This window comes from Papilio machaon, chromosome 24 (genome assembly GCF_912999745.1).
Source record: "Papilio machaon chromosome 24, ilPapMach1.1, whole genome shotgun sequence".
NCBI classification, from domain to species: domain Eukaryota; kingdom Metazoa; phylum Arthropoda; class Insecta; order Lepidoptera; family Papilionidae; genus Papilio; species Papilio machaon.
In genome coordinates this window covers 2,789,709-2,807,251 of record NC_060009.1, presented here as the reverse complement: position 1 = coordinate 2,807,251, position 17,543 = coordinate 2,789,709, and the positions used below count along the sequence as shown (strand labels likewise).

Genomic DNA, 17,543 nt, shown 5'->3' with positions numbered 1-17,543 from the left:
ATCAATCTGATCAGCAAAAACAATAGCTTGTTTGGTGAAAAGATTATAAGCAAATACCGTCGATGAGTAAGCTAATAGTAGGAGTTGGTTAAGGCAAATATAAAGGAAGTGATTGACACTAATGTAAATTAAAACAATGGACTCAAAATTCTGATGAGAGATATATTTTTTATCAGCGAGAAACGTAGGCTGTTTTTTTTTTATTTATCAATCTAGTAGGTTCGCTCTAGCGCAAGTCATTCTAACTCCAATGGCTATGGTATTGATAATTTTAAGTTAAAACATTTTGTTAGTTTGCTTATTCCGTTAAGAAATCTATATATATAAAAGAAAGTCATGTTAGTTACACTATTTATAACTCAAGATCGGTCGAACTGATTTAGCTGAAAATTGATGGGGAAGTAGCTTAGAACTAGGAGACGGACATAGGAACTTTTTTATTTTGTGTGCATTTTTTTTATTCCGCGCGGACGGTGTCACGGGTAAAAGCTATTTTAAATAAAATGTATGTTTTATTAATAAATTTTATTTATGTGTAGAAACATTAAGTAGATTTATTCGATTGTTGTTTCGTTTGCGGATCTCAGTATGAATCCTTTCCTGGGGAATACTTTATCATCTTTGTCTTGAATTTTAATATTCGATACTTCTATGTTAGATATATTCTCTGTTAATTCGTTCTTTGCAGGTCTGAAAATTTTAGAAACAATACGAGTTAATTGTTGCCATTCTAAAAAACTAAAATTAAGAAAGGAGTCTGTGACACTTGTTTCAAAATCCTAAAATTCAAATCTTTAGACAATTCTAAATACTTCTTTATAAATGCTAAAAAATTTACCCATCAGGATGGTCTTTCCAGGAAAAATATTGCTCTTCATGCGTCACTCCAGATCTGAACTGACGTCTGCATTTCTGACTGTGAAGTTAATATGAATTTTGAATATCTTACAGAAATATTAGAAGACAATCTATGGGAATTATTATGTCCATTACAAAACTGTACTAGGACAGACTTCAACGTAACTTAGATAAATTGGGAGGAGTACAAGAAAAAATAAAGGGGGTGAAAACTGTAAGAGATTTTTAACTTCAACTTACTCAACTTCCTTGTAAATGGCGCAGGATATAAACTGTCTGTTTTTAAAGACACTCGTATATAGGAAGGGGCCATAGCATTTATTCGAGTTTTCCTTCACCAGGCAGGCGGATATGACGCCGATCACGATAGCGTTAGTACCTGTGCCGTAGATCAAGGGACCGCCATGATCGTTCTGGAAAATATGACGCTTACAAATTAGAAGAAGTGTAAGCAGATAAGATAAGAATATAGGTTGTACAAGGAAAGCTCTTTAGACAAAAATTATTGTCTAGAGCTAGATATTTGAATCATAAATGATATTAGAAATATATACACGTTTTGGGTATAACCTTTCAAAAACCATCTAAAAGCAATAGACTTTTAGAAGACTGTTTGATAGATAGGCTTAGTATCAAGTGTTGAAATGAATTTATTAATAACGTGTTTTACCTCACAAAATCCACCTTCGAGTCTCCCATTATGAAAACTTCTTCTATCCACAGAACTATTGCCTACAGTTTCATTATGCAAGGCCGAGTGCATTGAGAAATTAGTTGGAACTTTGCCGGTTCTTAATTTAATATCTTTACGTCTCATATCTTCCTCAGAATAGTCAATATCTTCGCAATCAACGTACTTCTCCTTAAAAACAGAAAACAAATACAATTTTCATTTAGACATTATGTTAGAAAATATTCAAACTTAAATCTAAGATCTTCACATGATCATTACTATATTTAGTAAATTATTACGATTGAAATTTGAACAAGGGACAACTAGATTACAGACTGAAACAGAACAAAAACAAACCTAATTTATTTTAAATTCCACGACAAGAAGTTAAGGGCGACTGCTAGAATTTTATAATTATCTAACTGTTTAACTTACGTTGCACATCTCAGATATAGACTGTCCGATATCCTTGGAGCAGATCATGTAGTTTTCGATGATGTTGTGATATCGTGTGCCCCAGCGGCGTTTGCATCTCGATTTTGATATTATCTCAACATTAGCTTCTAAAAGTGTCTGTTGATTGTAATTTCTGCGGTTCACCCACTGTTAAAAGGCAAAAAAAAAAATATACACATTAAAGATTTAACAAAATATGATTATAAACCATAAAGAAAGGTATTGTCAGGATAAGATATACCTATACTAGTTGTTGATTTTAAGAAATCATCAAGCCAAACTGTAATTATCGTTACGAGATTCTGCAAATTAGTAAGAGTCAATGACACCTTACTTGCCAAAATTAAATCGGCCGTTTAGGCTATTAGGAGGTCAAAAACACTACGTTCCTGAAAATACCATGCTTATCCTGAGCCAGAAAATTTAAGCGAATCTTAGTTACATTCCTGTCATAAAAACTTCTATTTCTACAGCTGCTTGGCTTTAAAGCCATAAAGAACAAAATATTTTACATCATTGTATTTTGAAGTTGTCCCCCAGCCCGCAATTTGGGCGATGAGACCAGGATTTTCCAAGGCGTGGCTTTGATTGTTGAAGCTAATAGGCCTCGGTGTAAACTCGCAGCCGCGAACTCGACGCGTGAAGTCAAAACCTTCCTCGATCTTGACGATCGCTATGTCGTTATTCATCCATCTAATGTTGTCATTTTCGTGGCCATCGAAGACATAATCTGAGTACAATATTACCTTATGAATAACAATGGTACTTTTAACAATGAATGATTATGTACCAGGAAAGCTAGCTGACGTGCGGGTATGCGTACAAGTATTAATATGAAGCGACAAACGCCAGGAGAACTTCACATGGAAGAAAATTAAGTCTTCATCTGAAGAATGTCTCTCATGTAGCAAAATACCAAAAATCCACTCGTTAATTGTATTTTAATACTAAGCTTACTTTTCGGTATACATTTCCACGTTGCCTTTTTAGCACCATTTTTGATACAAGAACTGCTGAATCTATCGTCTTCCTCTGAATATCTGAAAAAAAAAGGTCTGTACTACTTTCGTGAACCGAAGAATGGAAACGAATTTAAGCATCTGTCAGTGCTATCCGAGCGACCAACAAAAAAAAACTGTCATGTATTACTGAACTAGTACTTGGAGGAACTACCGTATCCTAGTCCTAACGTAGTTAACTTATTACCTGTAAGTTCCAGATACGACATAAAAGTGTTGTGCGTCTTGAATACATGCGGCTGATGTCAGAATATATTCCTCGTGAAGTATCACACCACCACACAGCCAGTTGCGGTAGTTTGCTTTTTTCTTCTTAGTTCGTGGCATCTTTAGATACACCTACAAATATAGAAGGTTTTAATATAAAATCAAAGGTTGTTCTTCATAAAATACTCCAGTATAAGCTGGCATCAAACATTGTCTTTACTTGCTCTTAAAGATCTCAATATTTTTTTAAAATATTCTTTAACTTGTTTAAATGTTTTAAATTTAAAATGAACTTATTCACTACTATATTGGTAGGATAGTCCTCTTAAAAGACAAGGTAGCCTATTTAATTCATAGATATATTCATCCTTGATTTTTTTTTCAATTGTGTATGCTTGCTTTTCTTTGAATCAGCTCTTTCTGTCTGTTCAGCTATTCTGTCTTTTGTTGTTATTTTCCTTTCTATGTAAGACTTGAATAAATATGTTGTAAACTTACCATGTAAGGTCTTCCATCTGTAACTTCTGTCCCTTGAATAATTCTTCGTGTATTATTTAAAATATGTTGTACTTTTTCTGGTAATTTCGTCGCTGTTTCTATACATTCAACATGTACAACTAAAAAATATGAATTAATTATTAATTTTTAATGTAATATAAATTAAATTGTTTTAATGCAAATTTAATTATCTTACCTAATATTAAAATAATAAAATAATTGAAAAGATAAAAAATCATATTTGTTTTTCCTACATTCACGATGTTTATAAACGAGTTTGGTTAGACTTTTTAAAATAATTGTTAATTTAACGCTATGAACATGACTTAACTAACGCGTGACCATTTTTCATTAGTTTTAGAAATTAAATACTAGAAATCTACACTGAGAATCTTAGGGACTAATAAACAACTGCATCGCAGCTAAATTTTTAATCTATAAAAATAGCTTTTAACAATTTTATGTAAATATATGACTTGGTTGTTTATTTTGAGAATTTACAAACTAGCTTTCGAATCGAAAATAAACTTAATTAGTAGCCTATGTGTTTTTCCAGACTATGTTCTACATCTATGCCGAATTTCATCGAGATTTGTAAAGCCTTTCTGGAGATACCTTCAAACAAACATCCATCCATCCATGTAAACATTCGCATTTATAATATTAGTAATATATAATAGTAAGAATAATTTTTCTTCTCCCTCTTTGTACGTTCTAATTTACTAAGGATTTTTAGTTTTTGTTCAATTTTAGGCGAGTTAAAAAAAATCGATATCGAGTATTTTTTAAAGTAAATAATACAAACCAACAATATTAACATTTTTATTTTAAAATTAGTTCTCAAAACGTTAATGTTAACCATTGCCGAATCTTTTATCGTTGGTTTCTGAGATCAAAATCTCCGTATAAAACATATTGTTATCACTGTTTTGTCAAAGATAATTTGAGGGTTGACGATATGTTTTTTATAGTTATAGTTTTTGTGGAGGGGTACACCGGTACAGGTAGGCCTAGGAAGAGATGGATGGATTGTGTGAAAGGTGACATGATCAAGAAGGAGGTAACAATGGAGATGATGGCAGACATATTGATTTGGAGGATGGAAACCTGGTGCACCAACCCTATCTAAGTGGGACAAGGTCAAGGAGATGATGAGTTATTTTGGTGTCAGAAACCAACGATTAATTACGCAAGAGTTACGTTATTAGTTTTTCTTAGAATTTTTTCTCTTTTCCGTCGCATTGGATTTATTTCTGTTTCATAACTGGTAAGAAAACAACATAATAAGATTTATTACAATAAATTATAAATAATTTCATTCCAAAAATGTATTAAGTTTTAGTTGAGGAAGGGATTAGAGTTGTAGAAGATCCTCACGACTTAAAAAATAATCATTTCGAAGTATTTATTTGTTTGATTACCTTTTATTTAGTTCTGTGTCTTCCTCTTCCCACTTTAAGTCTATCTCAAGATAGGTATCATCAGTTCTGAATACTTTGCAGTTAACGCTGCAATTTAAATTGTCATCTCATTTTAGGATGTCCTCAATTGTGCAAAAATCAATAATAACTACAGGTAGAAGTTAATTTTTACAACGAATACATAAAAAAAAAAAAGTGAAATACTAAACAAAAATCAGTAATTAACGAATTCATCTAAGCTTACTCCAACCAGAGTAAGATTACAAGCTAGGAAATAAATTTCACGACAGTCTAAAATAAAATATGAAATCCAAAAATTTACTTGGGATCCTTAAAAAGGGCGCAATTGATAAGCTTTCGGTTCCTATAGACGCTGGTGTAGAGGAAAGGGCCGTAGCACTTGTTGTTGGTCTCCTTCACGAGGCAGGCGGAGATGACGCCGATTACGACAGCCTCGTTCCCAGTTCCGTAGACCAGTGGGCCGCCGTGATCGTTCTGAAGTAGAGACACACACAAATACAGTACAAGAGAGATATGAGATAGATAATAAAGGTCATTCAGCTAGAGAAGCATAATAAGGTAAATATATATTTTTTTTTTATATTAAAAGGGTGGCAAAGGAACAAGCGGCCACATGAATTCGCCGAAATGGTGAAGCGACCGCTGCCCATAGACATAGTTGCCTGCCCCCAATCGACGAAGGAGGAGACGCACAAAAAGAGAATATTTAACCTTCCTATGCATCTCCTCCTCCATCAAATCCACCTTCCCTTCCCATCCTTTCCCTATAAAAAAGGGTGGGAAGGGAAAGAGGACTAAAATTAGGCCTCCGGCAACACACTCATCATTACTTTCTCTTCTATTTCACTGAGCGAGGACAATTCGTGCAACTGATGTTGTTGCTGGCGTCTACTACCTACTGTTAAGAATTGACTAAAAAGCTGTAAAATGAAAAAAATCTTAAAACTTTACTTGCAGCAAATATAAGTAGGTCACCTAAATTAATTAAATATCTATTCACGACCAATTATGAAGTTAAAAAATGATTTATAGTATTAGAAGTTTATTCATCGTCAAATAAACAATCGGAGTAAGTATTAGAAACCCATAAATATTATCTTTAACCTAATATTATAAATATGTAATTAAATTACCTCACAGAAACCACCGCTCCAAGATTTCAATCTTTTTCTTCCGTTAAAATTGTGAGAGGCTGAATGCACTAATAAATTTTCACTTGACATGTCTCTTCGTTCACCGCCATATTCCCCTAAGTACATTATATCAGTGCAATCAACGTATTTATCCTGAAAATCGATATTAAATTTAAAACAATGTATTTATTTTCAATCAAATAGATCGGAGATATTTTTCTGATGATTTTAAGACTGAGCTGGAAGACCTTACTACATTTAAACACAATCCGATACAAAGGCACGAAACTTATTCCAAACTAGCTTTTGTCTACGGCTAAGTAAGTGTAGAATTAAAAAAAAACAACTTAGTATCCTATATCCTATTTCAGACAGTAACGTATCTCTGTGCAAAATTTCATCCAGGTCCGTTTAGCCGTTTCGGAGTGATCTGCTAACAAACATCCATCCATCTAGATGTTAACATTTTGCATTTATAATATTAAGATTAATAAGAAAAATTCTACATACGTGGCACATTTCGCTGAGCTGGGCGGTGATATCTTTAGTGCAGATCATGTAGTTGTCAATGATGTTGTGATACCGCGGACCCCAGCGACTCTTGCACAGAGCTTTGGATATCAAGATCACATTGCTTTCTAACAGTGCTTGTCTGGTACTGCCACTTCGAGTGTTGATCCACTACGAATAAGTTATTAAAGCAACTTCATTTTTTTTAATAAAAAATTTGTTAAAACGAAGAAGTAACCGTAATTTAAAAATTTGCTGTTATTTGAATCTTGTAAATCTTAGTCGTTTGGATGAAAAGTTAACATATTCCGTGTAGAACTTCATAATTACAATTTGTGGGTTGGAGACAAAAGCGGGAAAATATCATTATATAATCTAGTCTACGTTGCCTCAATAAGTAAAACGTCGTATGGAACAATAGGTCACCTTTTACAATGTGTTATCGACTAACACGTGTTCATGTTGTTAACCTTTTTTACAAATTGTTCTTTGTTACAGCCAAAGTGATTCTAGACGAAACTTATATATAAACAGTCATCCCACTCATGCTCATAGAAAAAATAGAGAGAACAATATTTTTAAGTCTCCAGCAGTTACATCACTATACTTATCCGTGCTACCCCAACCAGCAACCGAAGCGATGTTACCAGCACTTTCATACTGTTCACTACGGTTGTTATAAGCGATAGATGCTGGGATGAAATCACAGCCTCGCATGCGACGGTCGAAGTCAAACTCGTCTTCCACTTTCACGACTGCCAGATCATTGTTCATCCAGCGAACGTTGTCGTTCTCGTGACCATCGAATATGTAATCTTAAAACAGATACAAGTAATAAATTAAAGCAACAATTAATAAGTAAAGAAGAAGCAAAGATACCATAGATAAATATTCATGTAAAGTGCTACGTTTAGAAATTTATAATAAGACTAGCTGTCGCCCGAGAATCCATCCGCGCGCAGTTAAAAAAACTTAATAGGAGTATGAAAAATAGATGTTGTCCGATTCTCAGACCTACTGAATATGCTCACAAAATTTCATGAGAATCGGTCAAGCCGTTTCGGAGGAGTTCAAGTTCGAACCCCGTGACACGAGAATTTTATATAATAGATGAGATCGCTTGAGTTGGAGTTGATGGATGGATGAATGAAAACATCACTTAATCTTTACTTCTTGGTATGCATTTCCACACAGCTCTCTTTGCTCCATTTTTGAAACAGGGATTAGTGTACTCCTCTTCACCTTCGTAAAAGCTGTAATGGAAAATAAATACAGTTTTTGATTCAAAAAATTCACTACATATGCGCTCTCCGTAAGGTAAGGCTCTTCAAATGTGATAAGTAGGTACTTTATGACCAAGCTATCTAAAATATGATGTATAATTGCTCAAAGAGCCGAATAATTTTATACTCGGTTTAACACAACGTAACAATAATTTTCGGATTCGGATTGATCATAAGAATGTAACATTGATTTCGGCCGTTCTACTTTATTCTTCCAGTAAAATACGCAAATTGTCTTAAAAGACTAAATACAGCGACCTTAAGAGATCAATTTAAACTGGTTTATTCTTACGTATATGTTCCAGAGACGACATAGAAATGTTTGACATCCTCAATGCAAGCGGCGGAGGTCAGGATATACTGTTCGTGGATGATAACACCGCCGCACAGCCAGCGACGGTAGTCCCCTTGTTTCGGATACTTCTTTGGCAGCTTGAGGTATACCTACAACAAAAACATTTAACTTTTGGAACGAAGTTCCTTATCGCGCGTTGTGAAAGGGGGCTAGACGGAAAAAATTCTTACGAAAAGTTGTCACGACACTTTTTGCTATATCACCATGGCAACGACGTGACAATATATAACGAAAATTCATAGAAATAAAATGTACTTCTTGTGAAGACTTAAGTTTTTTATTCATAGAATAAACATTGGTTCCTTCACTAATTAATTGAAAGGAACTTCGTTCCATCCGGGTGTCCCTTGACACCTCTAAAGTTTTTTTATACTAGTTATTGCCCACGATTTCGCTCGTTTCTCAGACCGTAATACTTATATAAAATTAGCCCTTGTTACTTATTTATCTGTAAAGATGACGTTACTTTAAGTATGGTCAAGTTACATTTAGTATTTAAATAAATTATTACCATATAAGGTCTATTTTCACGCACTTCCTTGCCATCTAATATTCTCCTTGTTACATTGAAATGGTCTAATAAATCAATTCTACCTGTATTCCTTAATAATTCACTTATTTTAATTGTTTTTGTTGTACCCTCAATTAATTTCGAACCTGAAACAACTGTAAAATTATATCTCTTCCCAGTTTATATTATGGAAATAAAAGATTGACGTCTATTTTTTTTTGACGAAAACGACAATTTTAAAATGAACCCTTACTTAATAAAATACAAATTGTGTATAAAAACAAATCACTTGACATTATAAAAAAGAAACATTTCATCATGGAATTTGACCCATGTGCGATTCTAATGAAAACAAATTATTAATTCAATTTCACGGTAAAATTAATTGCAATTCTTTTAGTATAAAGTGATTTACGTGAAAGTGAACACAACCGTACAACAATGGAAACAATACAACGTCTATTTCAAACAAAACATATCTGAAAAAAAAAAATCACATCCATCAGTTCTCACTACCGAAACAAGGTTACAAAAACATATCGTCATCCCTCTCAATCTCTTCTAAAAAAAGAGAGCAGTATGTTTGTGTGCAATTGTTTCAACAGAAACCTTTAGTATTTGGAAACAATGAACGTAAATTATATAATGTTTTACGAGATCAATACCTTACTCAATTACATTGTGATTTGTTGATTACGTATTGCTTTAACGTTCCAGTTACTGCAAATATACTATACAGTGGTAGGGTTCTAGGGTCCTTGCAGCATGACGTTGCTGCACGAATAGTCCGGTGCAATACCACGACCACACAGAAAACAAGCATCTAGTGAAAGTAATTTCGCTCTGCAAAATGTGCGTGACGTAGGTCAAATTTAAGTACTCTTCCCTTTTCTATCCATTTTTTTATAAATAAGTGGAAATATTCTGCTATTTTTAAACATAAAGCAGACATCTCTAGGCCGCAGTCACTTCGCTATTTTAGCGAATTCAGAAGGCCACTTGCATGTTTGCCATCTGATACTGTAAAAACACTAAACTCTTGACTACTATTGACAATACATTATGTTAAATAAAGGGCTAAAGATAAGTTAAATAAATTAAGCAAGCATGTTTTTTTTTATTGTAAAATATATTTTTAATTGAGGAACTCTTTTTCACTAAGATTTTCTGTTTTCATTTGTTTCTCTTCTTATTTTTGTCACAAGCTCAGGCTTTGAAGGGCTGAAATGTTTCAAATAGGCATTATAAACTTAAATGAAAGACTACACTAAGTCAAACCTAAGTAGCACACTATTTAAACTATAAAAGCTAGACTTATAAAAGCTAGCTAGACTAAAAAAAATAATTCAATCAAGATGTAGTTTAGTATACATTAGAACCATTGCTGGTTTGTCCAGACACTTTCTGTCCAAACTACCGACACTGACACCAGATGTTATACAGAATGGACCAGGGGCGGAGCTTCGCGGTAACACACATTAAAAAAACTAAAGTCGAGTTGAAAACCTCCTTCTTTTTTGAAGTCGGCTAAAAATGTAACAGTACGTAAGTAAGGTAGAAAAAATTCGTCATACATCAGGTTGTAATAGTTTTTAAACTATACATACCCATCAGGGTGTCCAATCCAGGAAAACGTTGTTTCGATCATTTTGGTATTTGTAGTTCTGAATACATAACTCCGACAAGCGGGGCTAAAAAAACATTCGTAATTGGAGATGCGTTGTCTACTCTTAATCGACGGAAGCCCCTCTTCCGCACGCACAGAAAAAGGATATTTCCCAACCTATGCGTCTCCTCCTCTGTCAATTGCACTGGCATTTTCTTTTCTTTATATAAGAAAAGGATGGAACCGTTTCCCATTCATTCCTAATAAGTAAAGGATGGAAAGGGAAGGGAGTCTTAAATTAGGCCTCCGGAACGTACACTCATCAGAAAACGCGGAACAGGTTCCACTAGACAGTCTTCTGTGTGATCATGATATTCTACCGGTCTATTCTGTTATTGCTGCTGGTGTGTAAAAATGATGGTATCTACTAAGTAAGTACTAAGTAAGGTAAGGTAAGTACTAAGAGTACTAAGGTAAGTACTAATAGTATAAAACTTACGAGATTTCTTTATCGACAGCGCACATGATCATGAGACGGTTGTTATATACGCTGGTGTAGAGAAAGGGGCCGTGACACTTGCGGGTGATGTTGGTTGTGAGACAGGCCGCTATGACACCCACCACTGTCGCACTGTTGCCGTGCCCCACCACCAGGGGACCGCCGTGGTCGTTCTAACATAAGTAATCAGTAACTTTTGATAGATGACCTTTAAGACCAGTGGGCCTAGTACAAATATTTGAGGCAATCGCCTTCGTATCGTCATCGTTAATTTTTTGGTGTACTATACGCCTGGGGGCACATATTTTATTGATGACGATACGATGGCGATTGTCACAAATATTCATGCTAGGCCGACTGAGTGGTAATATATAGGAGAATATTAGGAAACATTTAATCTTAGTGTATTTTTTTGTTATGCCTTTTTTTAGGAAGACTAAAGGTAACTATATTGTCTAGTTATGAAGACCTGATAGACTTTATTAAGCGTTATTTAATTAGCCAAATGTAAGTTCATATTCACTTTCATCAGTCATTTAATCTTAATCAGTTCCTGGTCTAGTTTAGTAAAAACAAATCTCTTTCAGTGAGTATTAAACGCATAACGCTATCAACATCATTGAGCACCGCACAAAGTGGAGAAACACCACAAGAGATGGTCTCCCTACAAGAGATGGTCGAGAGGAGAAGTCGGTTCTCCAACGAGAGAGAGAGCATTAAACTTCTCTTCTTTCGGCAGTCATACTTACCTCACAGAATCCTCCAGTAGATATCTTAGCTCTTCTATGTCCAGTGGAGTCAGAATGTGCTGCATTATGTATCTCACTCTCTCCTATATGCTTTTCCGATCTTCTTATGCCATAATCTTCCTGAGAGTCTATCAGTTCTTTGCATTTTATTTTATCCTGGAATTTTATCAAATTTTATCGATTTGACGATCTGACAAATTACAAAAAAATATTATTAGCATCCGATATCTGTCAAAATAAAGAGCATAGGAGTCCATACGTTGCTGCCACTAAATATTACGATAAAAGTTTTTGTAGGATTTTTTTGGTATGTCCGCTCTATAACTTATTTGTTTCTCTTTGGTAGCCATGTTGTTGGTGACGTGAACATGAACGTCAACGCGAACAAGAGTATACGTACGTTACAAAGTCCGGCAAGTTCCCCTCCACTAATGGAGTCCTTGGCACAGATCATGGACTTATCGATGATGTAGTGGTATTGCTCCGGCCAACGCCGCTTGCAATAAGACTTGCTCAGCAGCATTGTGTTCGTCTCCATTAGCACTGGAGAGTTTATCGTTTGTCTCTCCAGAGCCTAGATAAAATGGTTTGTTAGTTAAAATGTTAGCTTGTTAACAATTTCGTCGTCGTCCACATATTATGTGCCAGTAGTCTACCTAAGTTAATGATGACTGTCTAGTCTCTACTAGACTGGTTAGGTAATGTCTATTACCTAACCACGCTGACCCAGGTTACGTTGGTAACTCATTTAATACCATTATTTTAGAATTTTCAAAGCAAGAAGACAAAAACTTAAGGTAACAGAAGAGATAAAATCTGTACCACTAATGTGTTCATTTTACAATACTTTCAGACTCAATCAATTGCTTCGCTTCGTTAAGCTCTCAGCAGAATATCGGTGCACAGACGGCTGAACCGGTAATACCACGACCAGAGGAAAGCCATGCGTCAAATGCAAATAATTCTGCGTTTCTTCTAATGAGTGTGTTTACCAAAGTTCAATTTTACTTTGTTCTGTCAACCGCGAGAATGTTTATTCATATTAATAGTAGCATTTATTGAAGTTTGCAGTAATCACTTACCTGTATTGGATCTCCAAAGCTACTCTGTGACCCCCATCCAGCGAGAGTCCCGATAGTCCCCGGGGCCTCTAAATCGATACTTTTGTTGTTGAACTGTATCTTCTTAGGCACATAGTCACAGCCGACTACACGTCGGTGGAAGTTAAACCTGTCCTCCACTTTTACCACTGCTATGTCATTGATCATCCATCGAATGTTCTCGAACTGATCACCGTCGTATTCGTAGTCTAGGAGCGAAGTAACACATATTCAAACAAGGTGAAAAATTATTACATCTCTTTTCAATTAACCCCTAACTTAATTGATCACATCCTTAAGCTCCTTGGTTAATTAAAATCATGCGCTTTCTAATCACAAATGTTTTTCTTTGAACAGAAGTTTCGGTTGTATATGATAACGATGGAAAGATTACTCACTTGCAGGTACGCACTTCCAGACCGCTTTCATTGCGCCATTTGTAATGCAATCGTCCTGGATACCGGGCGGAATCCATCTGTGGTATTTGAGAAATTTAAATTGCCATAAATATATTAACTTACGCACTCACTCTGGGTTTCTGACACCAAAATCTTTGTATTAAATATATAATTATCCCTCAGAGATAAAAATACGTTTTAAACGGAGAAACCCACGGTAAGAATCTTTATAATTTTAACTAAATTCATTTCAAATTTGAAAAAAGCTCCATCTATTGCTAAATATAAAAACTAAGTTAAAACTTGAATTTTATTAAGTTCTAATACACCTGTGTGTACCGGATACGACGTAAAAGTGTCCTATGTTCTCAATGCACGCGGCTGAAGTCAATACGTAGTTCTCATGTATTATAACACCACCGCACAGCCAGTTGCGATCAACCACTGTATTCTCCAAGTCCCGCGCTGGTCTTAAATATACCTGAATTAAATGTATATGAATTATTGCGATGGGAAAAATTCAATGTAAAAAATACTTTCTCTTTATCGAATCTTAAGGTTCCAGACAATTTCTGACCGATTTCTGTATGTCTTCTGTAAGTGCGACACATAACTAAATAAAAATTGTTACAATGCCTTTCTATCTATTCCTATCTATAATTGTTAATTTGAAAATATATTTAAGAAACTTCTTACCATAAATGGTTTTGAATCCCCAGCTTCGGTACCTCTGAGAATCCTTCGAGTTTTGTTCAGAACTTCAGCGGTAATTTTCAAACCTGTTATTGTTTCTGTAATAAATAACTCTTTATAATTATAGTTTTTAGTGTATCGTAAAAATATATACTAATTGCTCTTAGCTTTTTTGAGTACTAAAGTATTTTTTGAAAAATATGTCAAGTTTAAAATTTAAATCAAAAGTTACAGAAGTGAATAAAACATGTAAAAATTCTTACCTATTTCATTTAAAACAATGAAACTTAATAAAATATCAACGAATTTCATCTTGTATATAATAGGAAAATAAAAAAATATTTAATTTAATTTTAAATTTAAAATCAAATTTCATGCGTGAGCGCATTTCATGATTGTAAAAATTTAATGACATGAACTATGATTGGGTTTAAAATATTAGTTTGTTTTTAATTATTTACGTCAAAGCTTCGTTCGATAAATGTAATGAAAACTGAGATTATAAATAAAACATTAGATGGCGCTAGATTTATCAATGCACTGTTTGTTATCTTTATAACTATTTTACATTATTATATATATTAAATTGAGTTACATCACTCAAGCCAAATTATTATTTTGCTAGAACGTCTCCTCGAAGCTATACATTCTGTTAAACTTAATAATTAATTTTTACAATCAAATTAAGTGTGAGTTATCCGCTCAACAATAGATGTCGCTGTCAAAACAAAACTCAACGTACATCTTTTCGACACTAGATGTCGGGACACAGGAAAAAATACAACACGAAAGATTCATTTTCCGATTTTTTTTTAAATATTAATAACTTTGATTATTAAAATTAAGTTAGTTAAATTTACATCAGATTGTTATAATTTTATTTCGTCACTGGATCGTTATTTTTTAATCTCGACTCTTATCCCTGATTTAACAATTCTCTTTCGAAAATGAGACAAATAATAATTTGCTTTCGTATTTTAAATGTAAATTAAAATCTTACAACTGTAATATGTAAACTAGTTTGTTATATGAGTACCTACGAGTACTAACGTTCATATTACATTAAATTACATACAACTTCCAGAGTTATTGTATATAAGGCAATCATAGATAAAGAAAACTATGTATGTAAGAATCAATTACATTAATTCCGTCCACGTTTCATACTCGTAATAAATCTTATCTACATTTCAAATTCAAATGCAACCGACAATTACTATAGAAGCCATCGCCATATTGGAAGGTCTTTTATCGTGCTCAGCAATAATCTAACACCCTTTACCACTCGAACTGTCGCTCTCAATACCATAAAGAACCTATCTTCACCAATACATTATCCTTACTTATCTGTGACCATAACACGAAACTTGGGATCTATTTTATTATAAAGTGCATTGTCTATGCCCGGGTCGACCGCTGAACGTAAATAATTTAACTGTCTTAAAAGATTCAAAAATAGTTTCCTAACATTGCTCCCCCCTTAACATGTACACCATTTGTCAGGCCATAACTGGATTTAAATGATGCCTTACTGTACCGAGCACGCCCTTTGACAAAACGCTACCTGATTCTTTCTGATGCATTATTACCTCTGTATCATGCAGTATTGTTGTCTCTTTTGCCCAAAGGTTCTTGCTGTTTTGGTATTTGTTTCAGGTTTGATATTAAAATGTGCTAATATTATTACACTTGCAAGCAAAAACGCACTTTAAAACTTAGTGATAAGGTTGAAAATACATTGTTATGAAACAAATATACAAGGGGAGATCAAGAACTCAAGAAGCTAGTAGAAAAGGACGGAGCAAGCCATTCTGTTAAAGTTGGCGAGTCTAAGCGCGTTTTTATGTTCGGAAATCGTATTAAGCTTTTGTCGGAAACTGTACCACTCAACGGGGTATAGTTGAGGCGTTTTGTGTGGTTATAGTATAGTTCGATTTGAAACGGTGGGGGTGCAACTGATTGGGCCGTTTACTGATATTGTACGCGACGGAACGGCCGCGGGCGGTCGAGCGTGGCGCCAAAACTATTTCGAAAAAGGAATCGCGCGTTCGAACTGTCAAATTAGAAATCATAGACAAATTTAAAAAGTATTTAACTTACCAATCACAAATTAAATAACTCATGATAAAAATCACTAATTATTAGTATATAATTTTAATAATATAAATTAACATTAAAGTGATTTTTAACGTACTATGGTGACAAATAGATACAAAAGTGCTAGTGTTTAATTAAAGACAGAAAAAAAATCAAAATGTCATCAATGCATTCAGATGACGATCAGGAGGAGATCAACGTGGACTCTGACAGCAGACTGTCGGGGGCATGTGACAGGAGCATGGCATCCGAAGACCGAGACTCCGAGCATAGCTACCATACATACCACAACTCTCCCAACGAACATATGACTGATACTCAACAAAGAGTCAATTTACCATTCAGTATATCAAGACTCCTTGGTAAGCAATTCGAAGATATAGACAAGAGAAATTCTGGAGAGAGTGATAGAAGTGACCAGGACACTGAATCAGAGAGTGCTAAAGATGAAGCCAGAGACAATTCAGGGTTACCTTTAAATTTCTCTCATAATCCGGCTCTTTATCCTAACTCCGGGCTTTTGCTGAGGCCAGGGCTGGGCTTGGGTGGTGGCTATGGGTTCTCAGGGAGCCCAGGGGTGGTCCGCGTGCCAGCGCACAGGGCGCTAGGGGCTCTGGGCGCATGGGGCGTGGCGCTGGACCCTATGAGGCAGGCGGCAGCCGCGGCGTTCGCGCATCAGGTTGTCAAAGATCGACTTAACGGTAAGTAAAATATTATGAAATTATTGTTACTCTTTGGTATGTTATTTTCTTATAAAAACACTTTTGTTACTATGACTACATCAAACTGCAAAAGACAAAACATATTTTTAAATCTATGTAAGCTACGCGCGAATAGAGTTCACCTAGCCCATAGAAATATACTAAAATAGAGAATGAGAAATTAAAACATAATAAGAAATATTTGTATGTTCCTATATAAAAAATAAACAATATATGGTACGTACTAAACGTAGCGATCAGCCGTAGATGCATTTCCCAATAAGGATTTGTTCTTTAATCGCCTGATATTTTCTAGCAACTTTTGACGCCCTACTCTGATATTCAGTGAGGTTTTGCTCCACTTCAACTCCCATAACCAGAAAATCACCTGTATTCTTTATTTTTATAAAGTAATATGAAATTTTTGAACATATTATTAACTCGTTAATTAAAACGTCTTCAGTCAGAAAACAATAAGCATGGTATCTTATTTTAGCAATGCGTGATTTTTCGTGATTTTTTTTAAACTCTTCACCGCCCCTTCCAGAATAATCCCTAAAACCCCTGTCCATAATAATAATAAAAAACCATACATATATGTACCTAATGTTGAATAAATTATTAAATATAAAATATACTTAAACTAAAATGGTGGTGTCCAATATTTCCCACCAACCGCACATTTTAAGATCGTAAACAATTAAAAAACGTGGATGATTTAAGTTACAAATTATTCAATTTTTCAAATTATACTG

The 17,543-nt window shown here is 34.5% G+C and overlaps 4 protein-coding genes across 4 annotated transcripts in view; 1 reads left to right on the top strand and 3 right to left on the bottom strand.

Annotated features, from left to right (window-relative positions):
- Positions 1-554: 554 nt before the first annotated feature.
- Positions 555-3,834, bottom strand: LOC106720480 (the record flags this gene model as incomplete). Its single annotated transcript, XM_014515195.2, has 9 exons — positions 555-690; positions 839-916; positions 1,099-1,271; positions 1,529-1,720; positions 1,967-2,134; positions 2,500-2,717; positions 2,945-3,027; positions 3,194-3,345; positions 3,712-3,834. Coding segments are annotated over 9 exons (1,323 nt in total), but the record flags the coding sequence as incomplete, so codon positions are not given.
- Positions 3,835-5,127: 1,293 nt separating this feature from the next.
- On the bottom strand, positions 5,128-9,669 carry LOC106720482. Its single transcript, XM_045684038.1, is given in 9 exon segments — positions 5,128-5,219; positions 5,455-5,627; positions 6,287-6,439; positions 6,797-6,967; positions 7,394-7,611; positions 7,967-8,032; positions 8,358-8,523; positions 8,946-9,091; positions 9,611-9,669. Coding segments are annotated over 8 exon segments (1,041 nt in total). The 5' UTR covers positions 8,949-9,091; positions 9,611-9,669; the 3' UTR covers position 5,128.
- A 1,377-nt stretch (positions 9,670-11,046) lies between these two features.
- LOC106720483 lies at positions 11,047-15,573 on the bottom strand. Its single transcript, XM_045683896.1, has 8 exons — positions 15,528-15,573; positions 13,994-14,088; positions 13,627-13,778; positions 13,298-13,374; positions 12,882-13,108; positions 12,200-12,373; positions 11,800-11,955; positions 11,047-11,223 (listed from the first exon to the last, which is right to left on the bottom strand). The coding sequence occupies exons 1-8, from the start codon at positions 15,571-15,573 to the stop codon at positions 11,047-11,049; spliced, it is 1,104 nt and encodes a 367-aa protein (XP_045539852.1).
- Positions 15,574-16,174: 601 nt separating this feature from the next.
- Positions 16,175-17,543, top strand: part of LOC106720502 (T-cell leukemia homeobox protein 3) — a 38,947-nt gene continuing 37,578 nt past the window's right edge. Inside the window, exon 1 of the mRNA XM_014515219.2 lies at positions 16,175-16,788. Coding sequence (XP_014370705.2) covers positions 16,245-16,788 — 544 coding nt within the window. The 5' untranslated portion in view covers positions 16,175-16,244. The remainder of the gene's footprint in view (positions 16,789-17,543) is intronic.

What these genes read in the sequence shown, in the direction of transcription:
- LOC106720483 (XM_045683896.1), bottom strand. Translation starts at nt 15,573, where the DNA reads ATGCATCAGAAAGAATCAGGTAGCGTTTTGTCAAAGGGCGTGCTCG. An exon ending in GTCGTATCCGGTACACACAG is followed by an intron (nt 13,375 to 13,626) that starts GTGTATTAGAAC and finishes CAAATACCACAG; the next exon opens with ATGGATTCCGCCCGGTATCC. An exon ending in CTGGAAGTGCGTACCTGCAA is followed by an intron (nt 13,109 to 13,297) that starts GTGAGTAATCTT and finishes CTTCGCTCCTAG; the next exon opens with ACTACGAATACGACGGTGAT.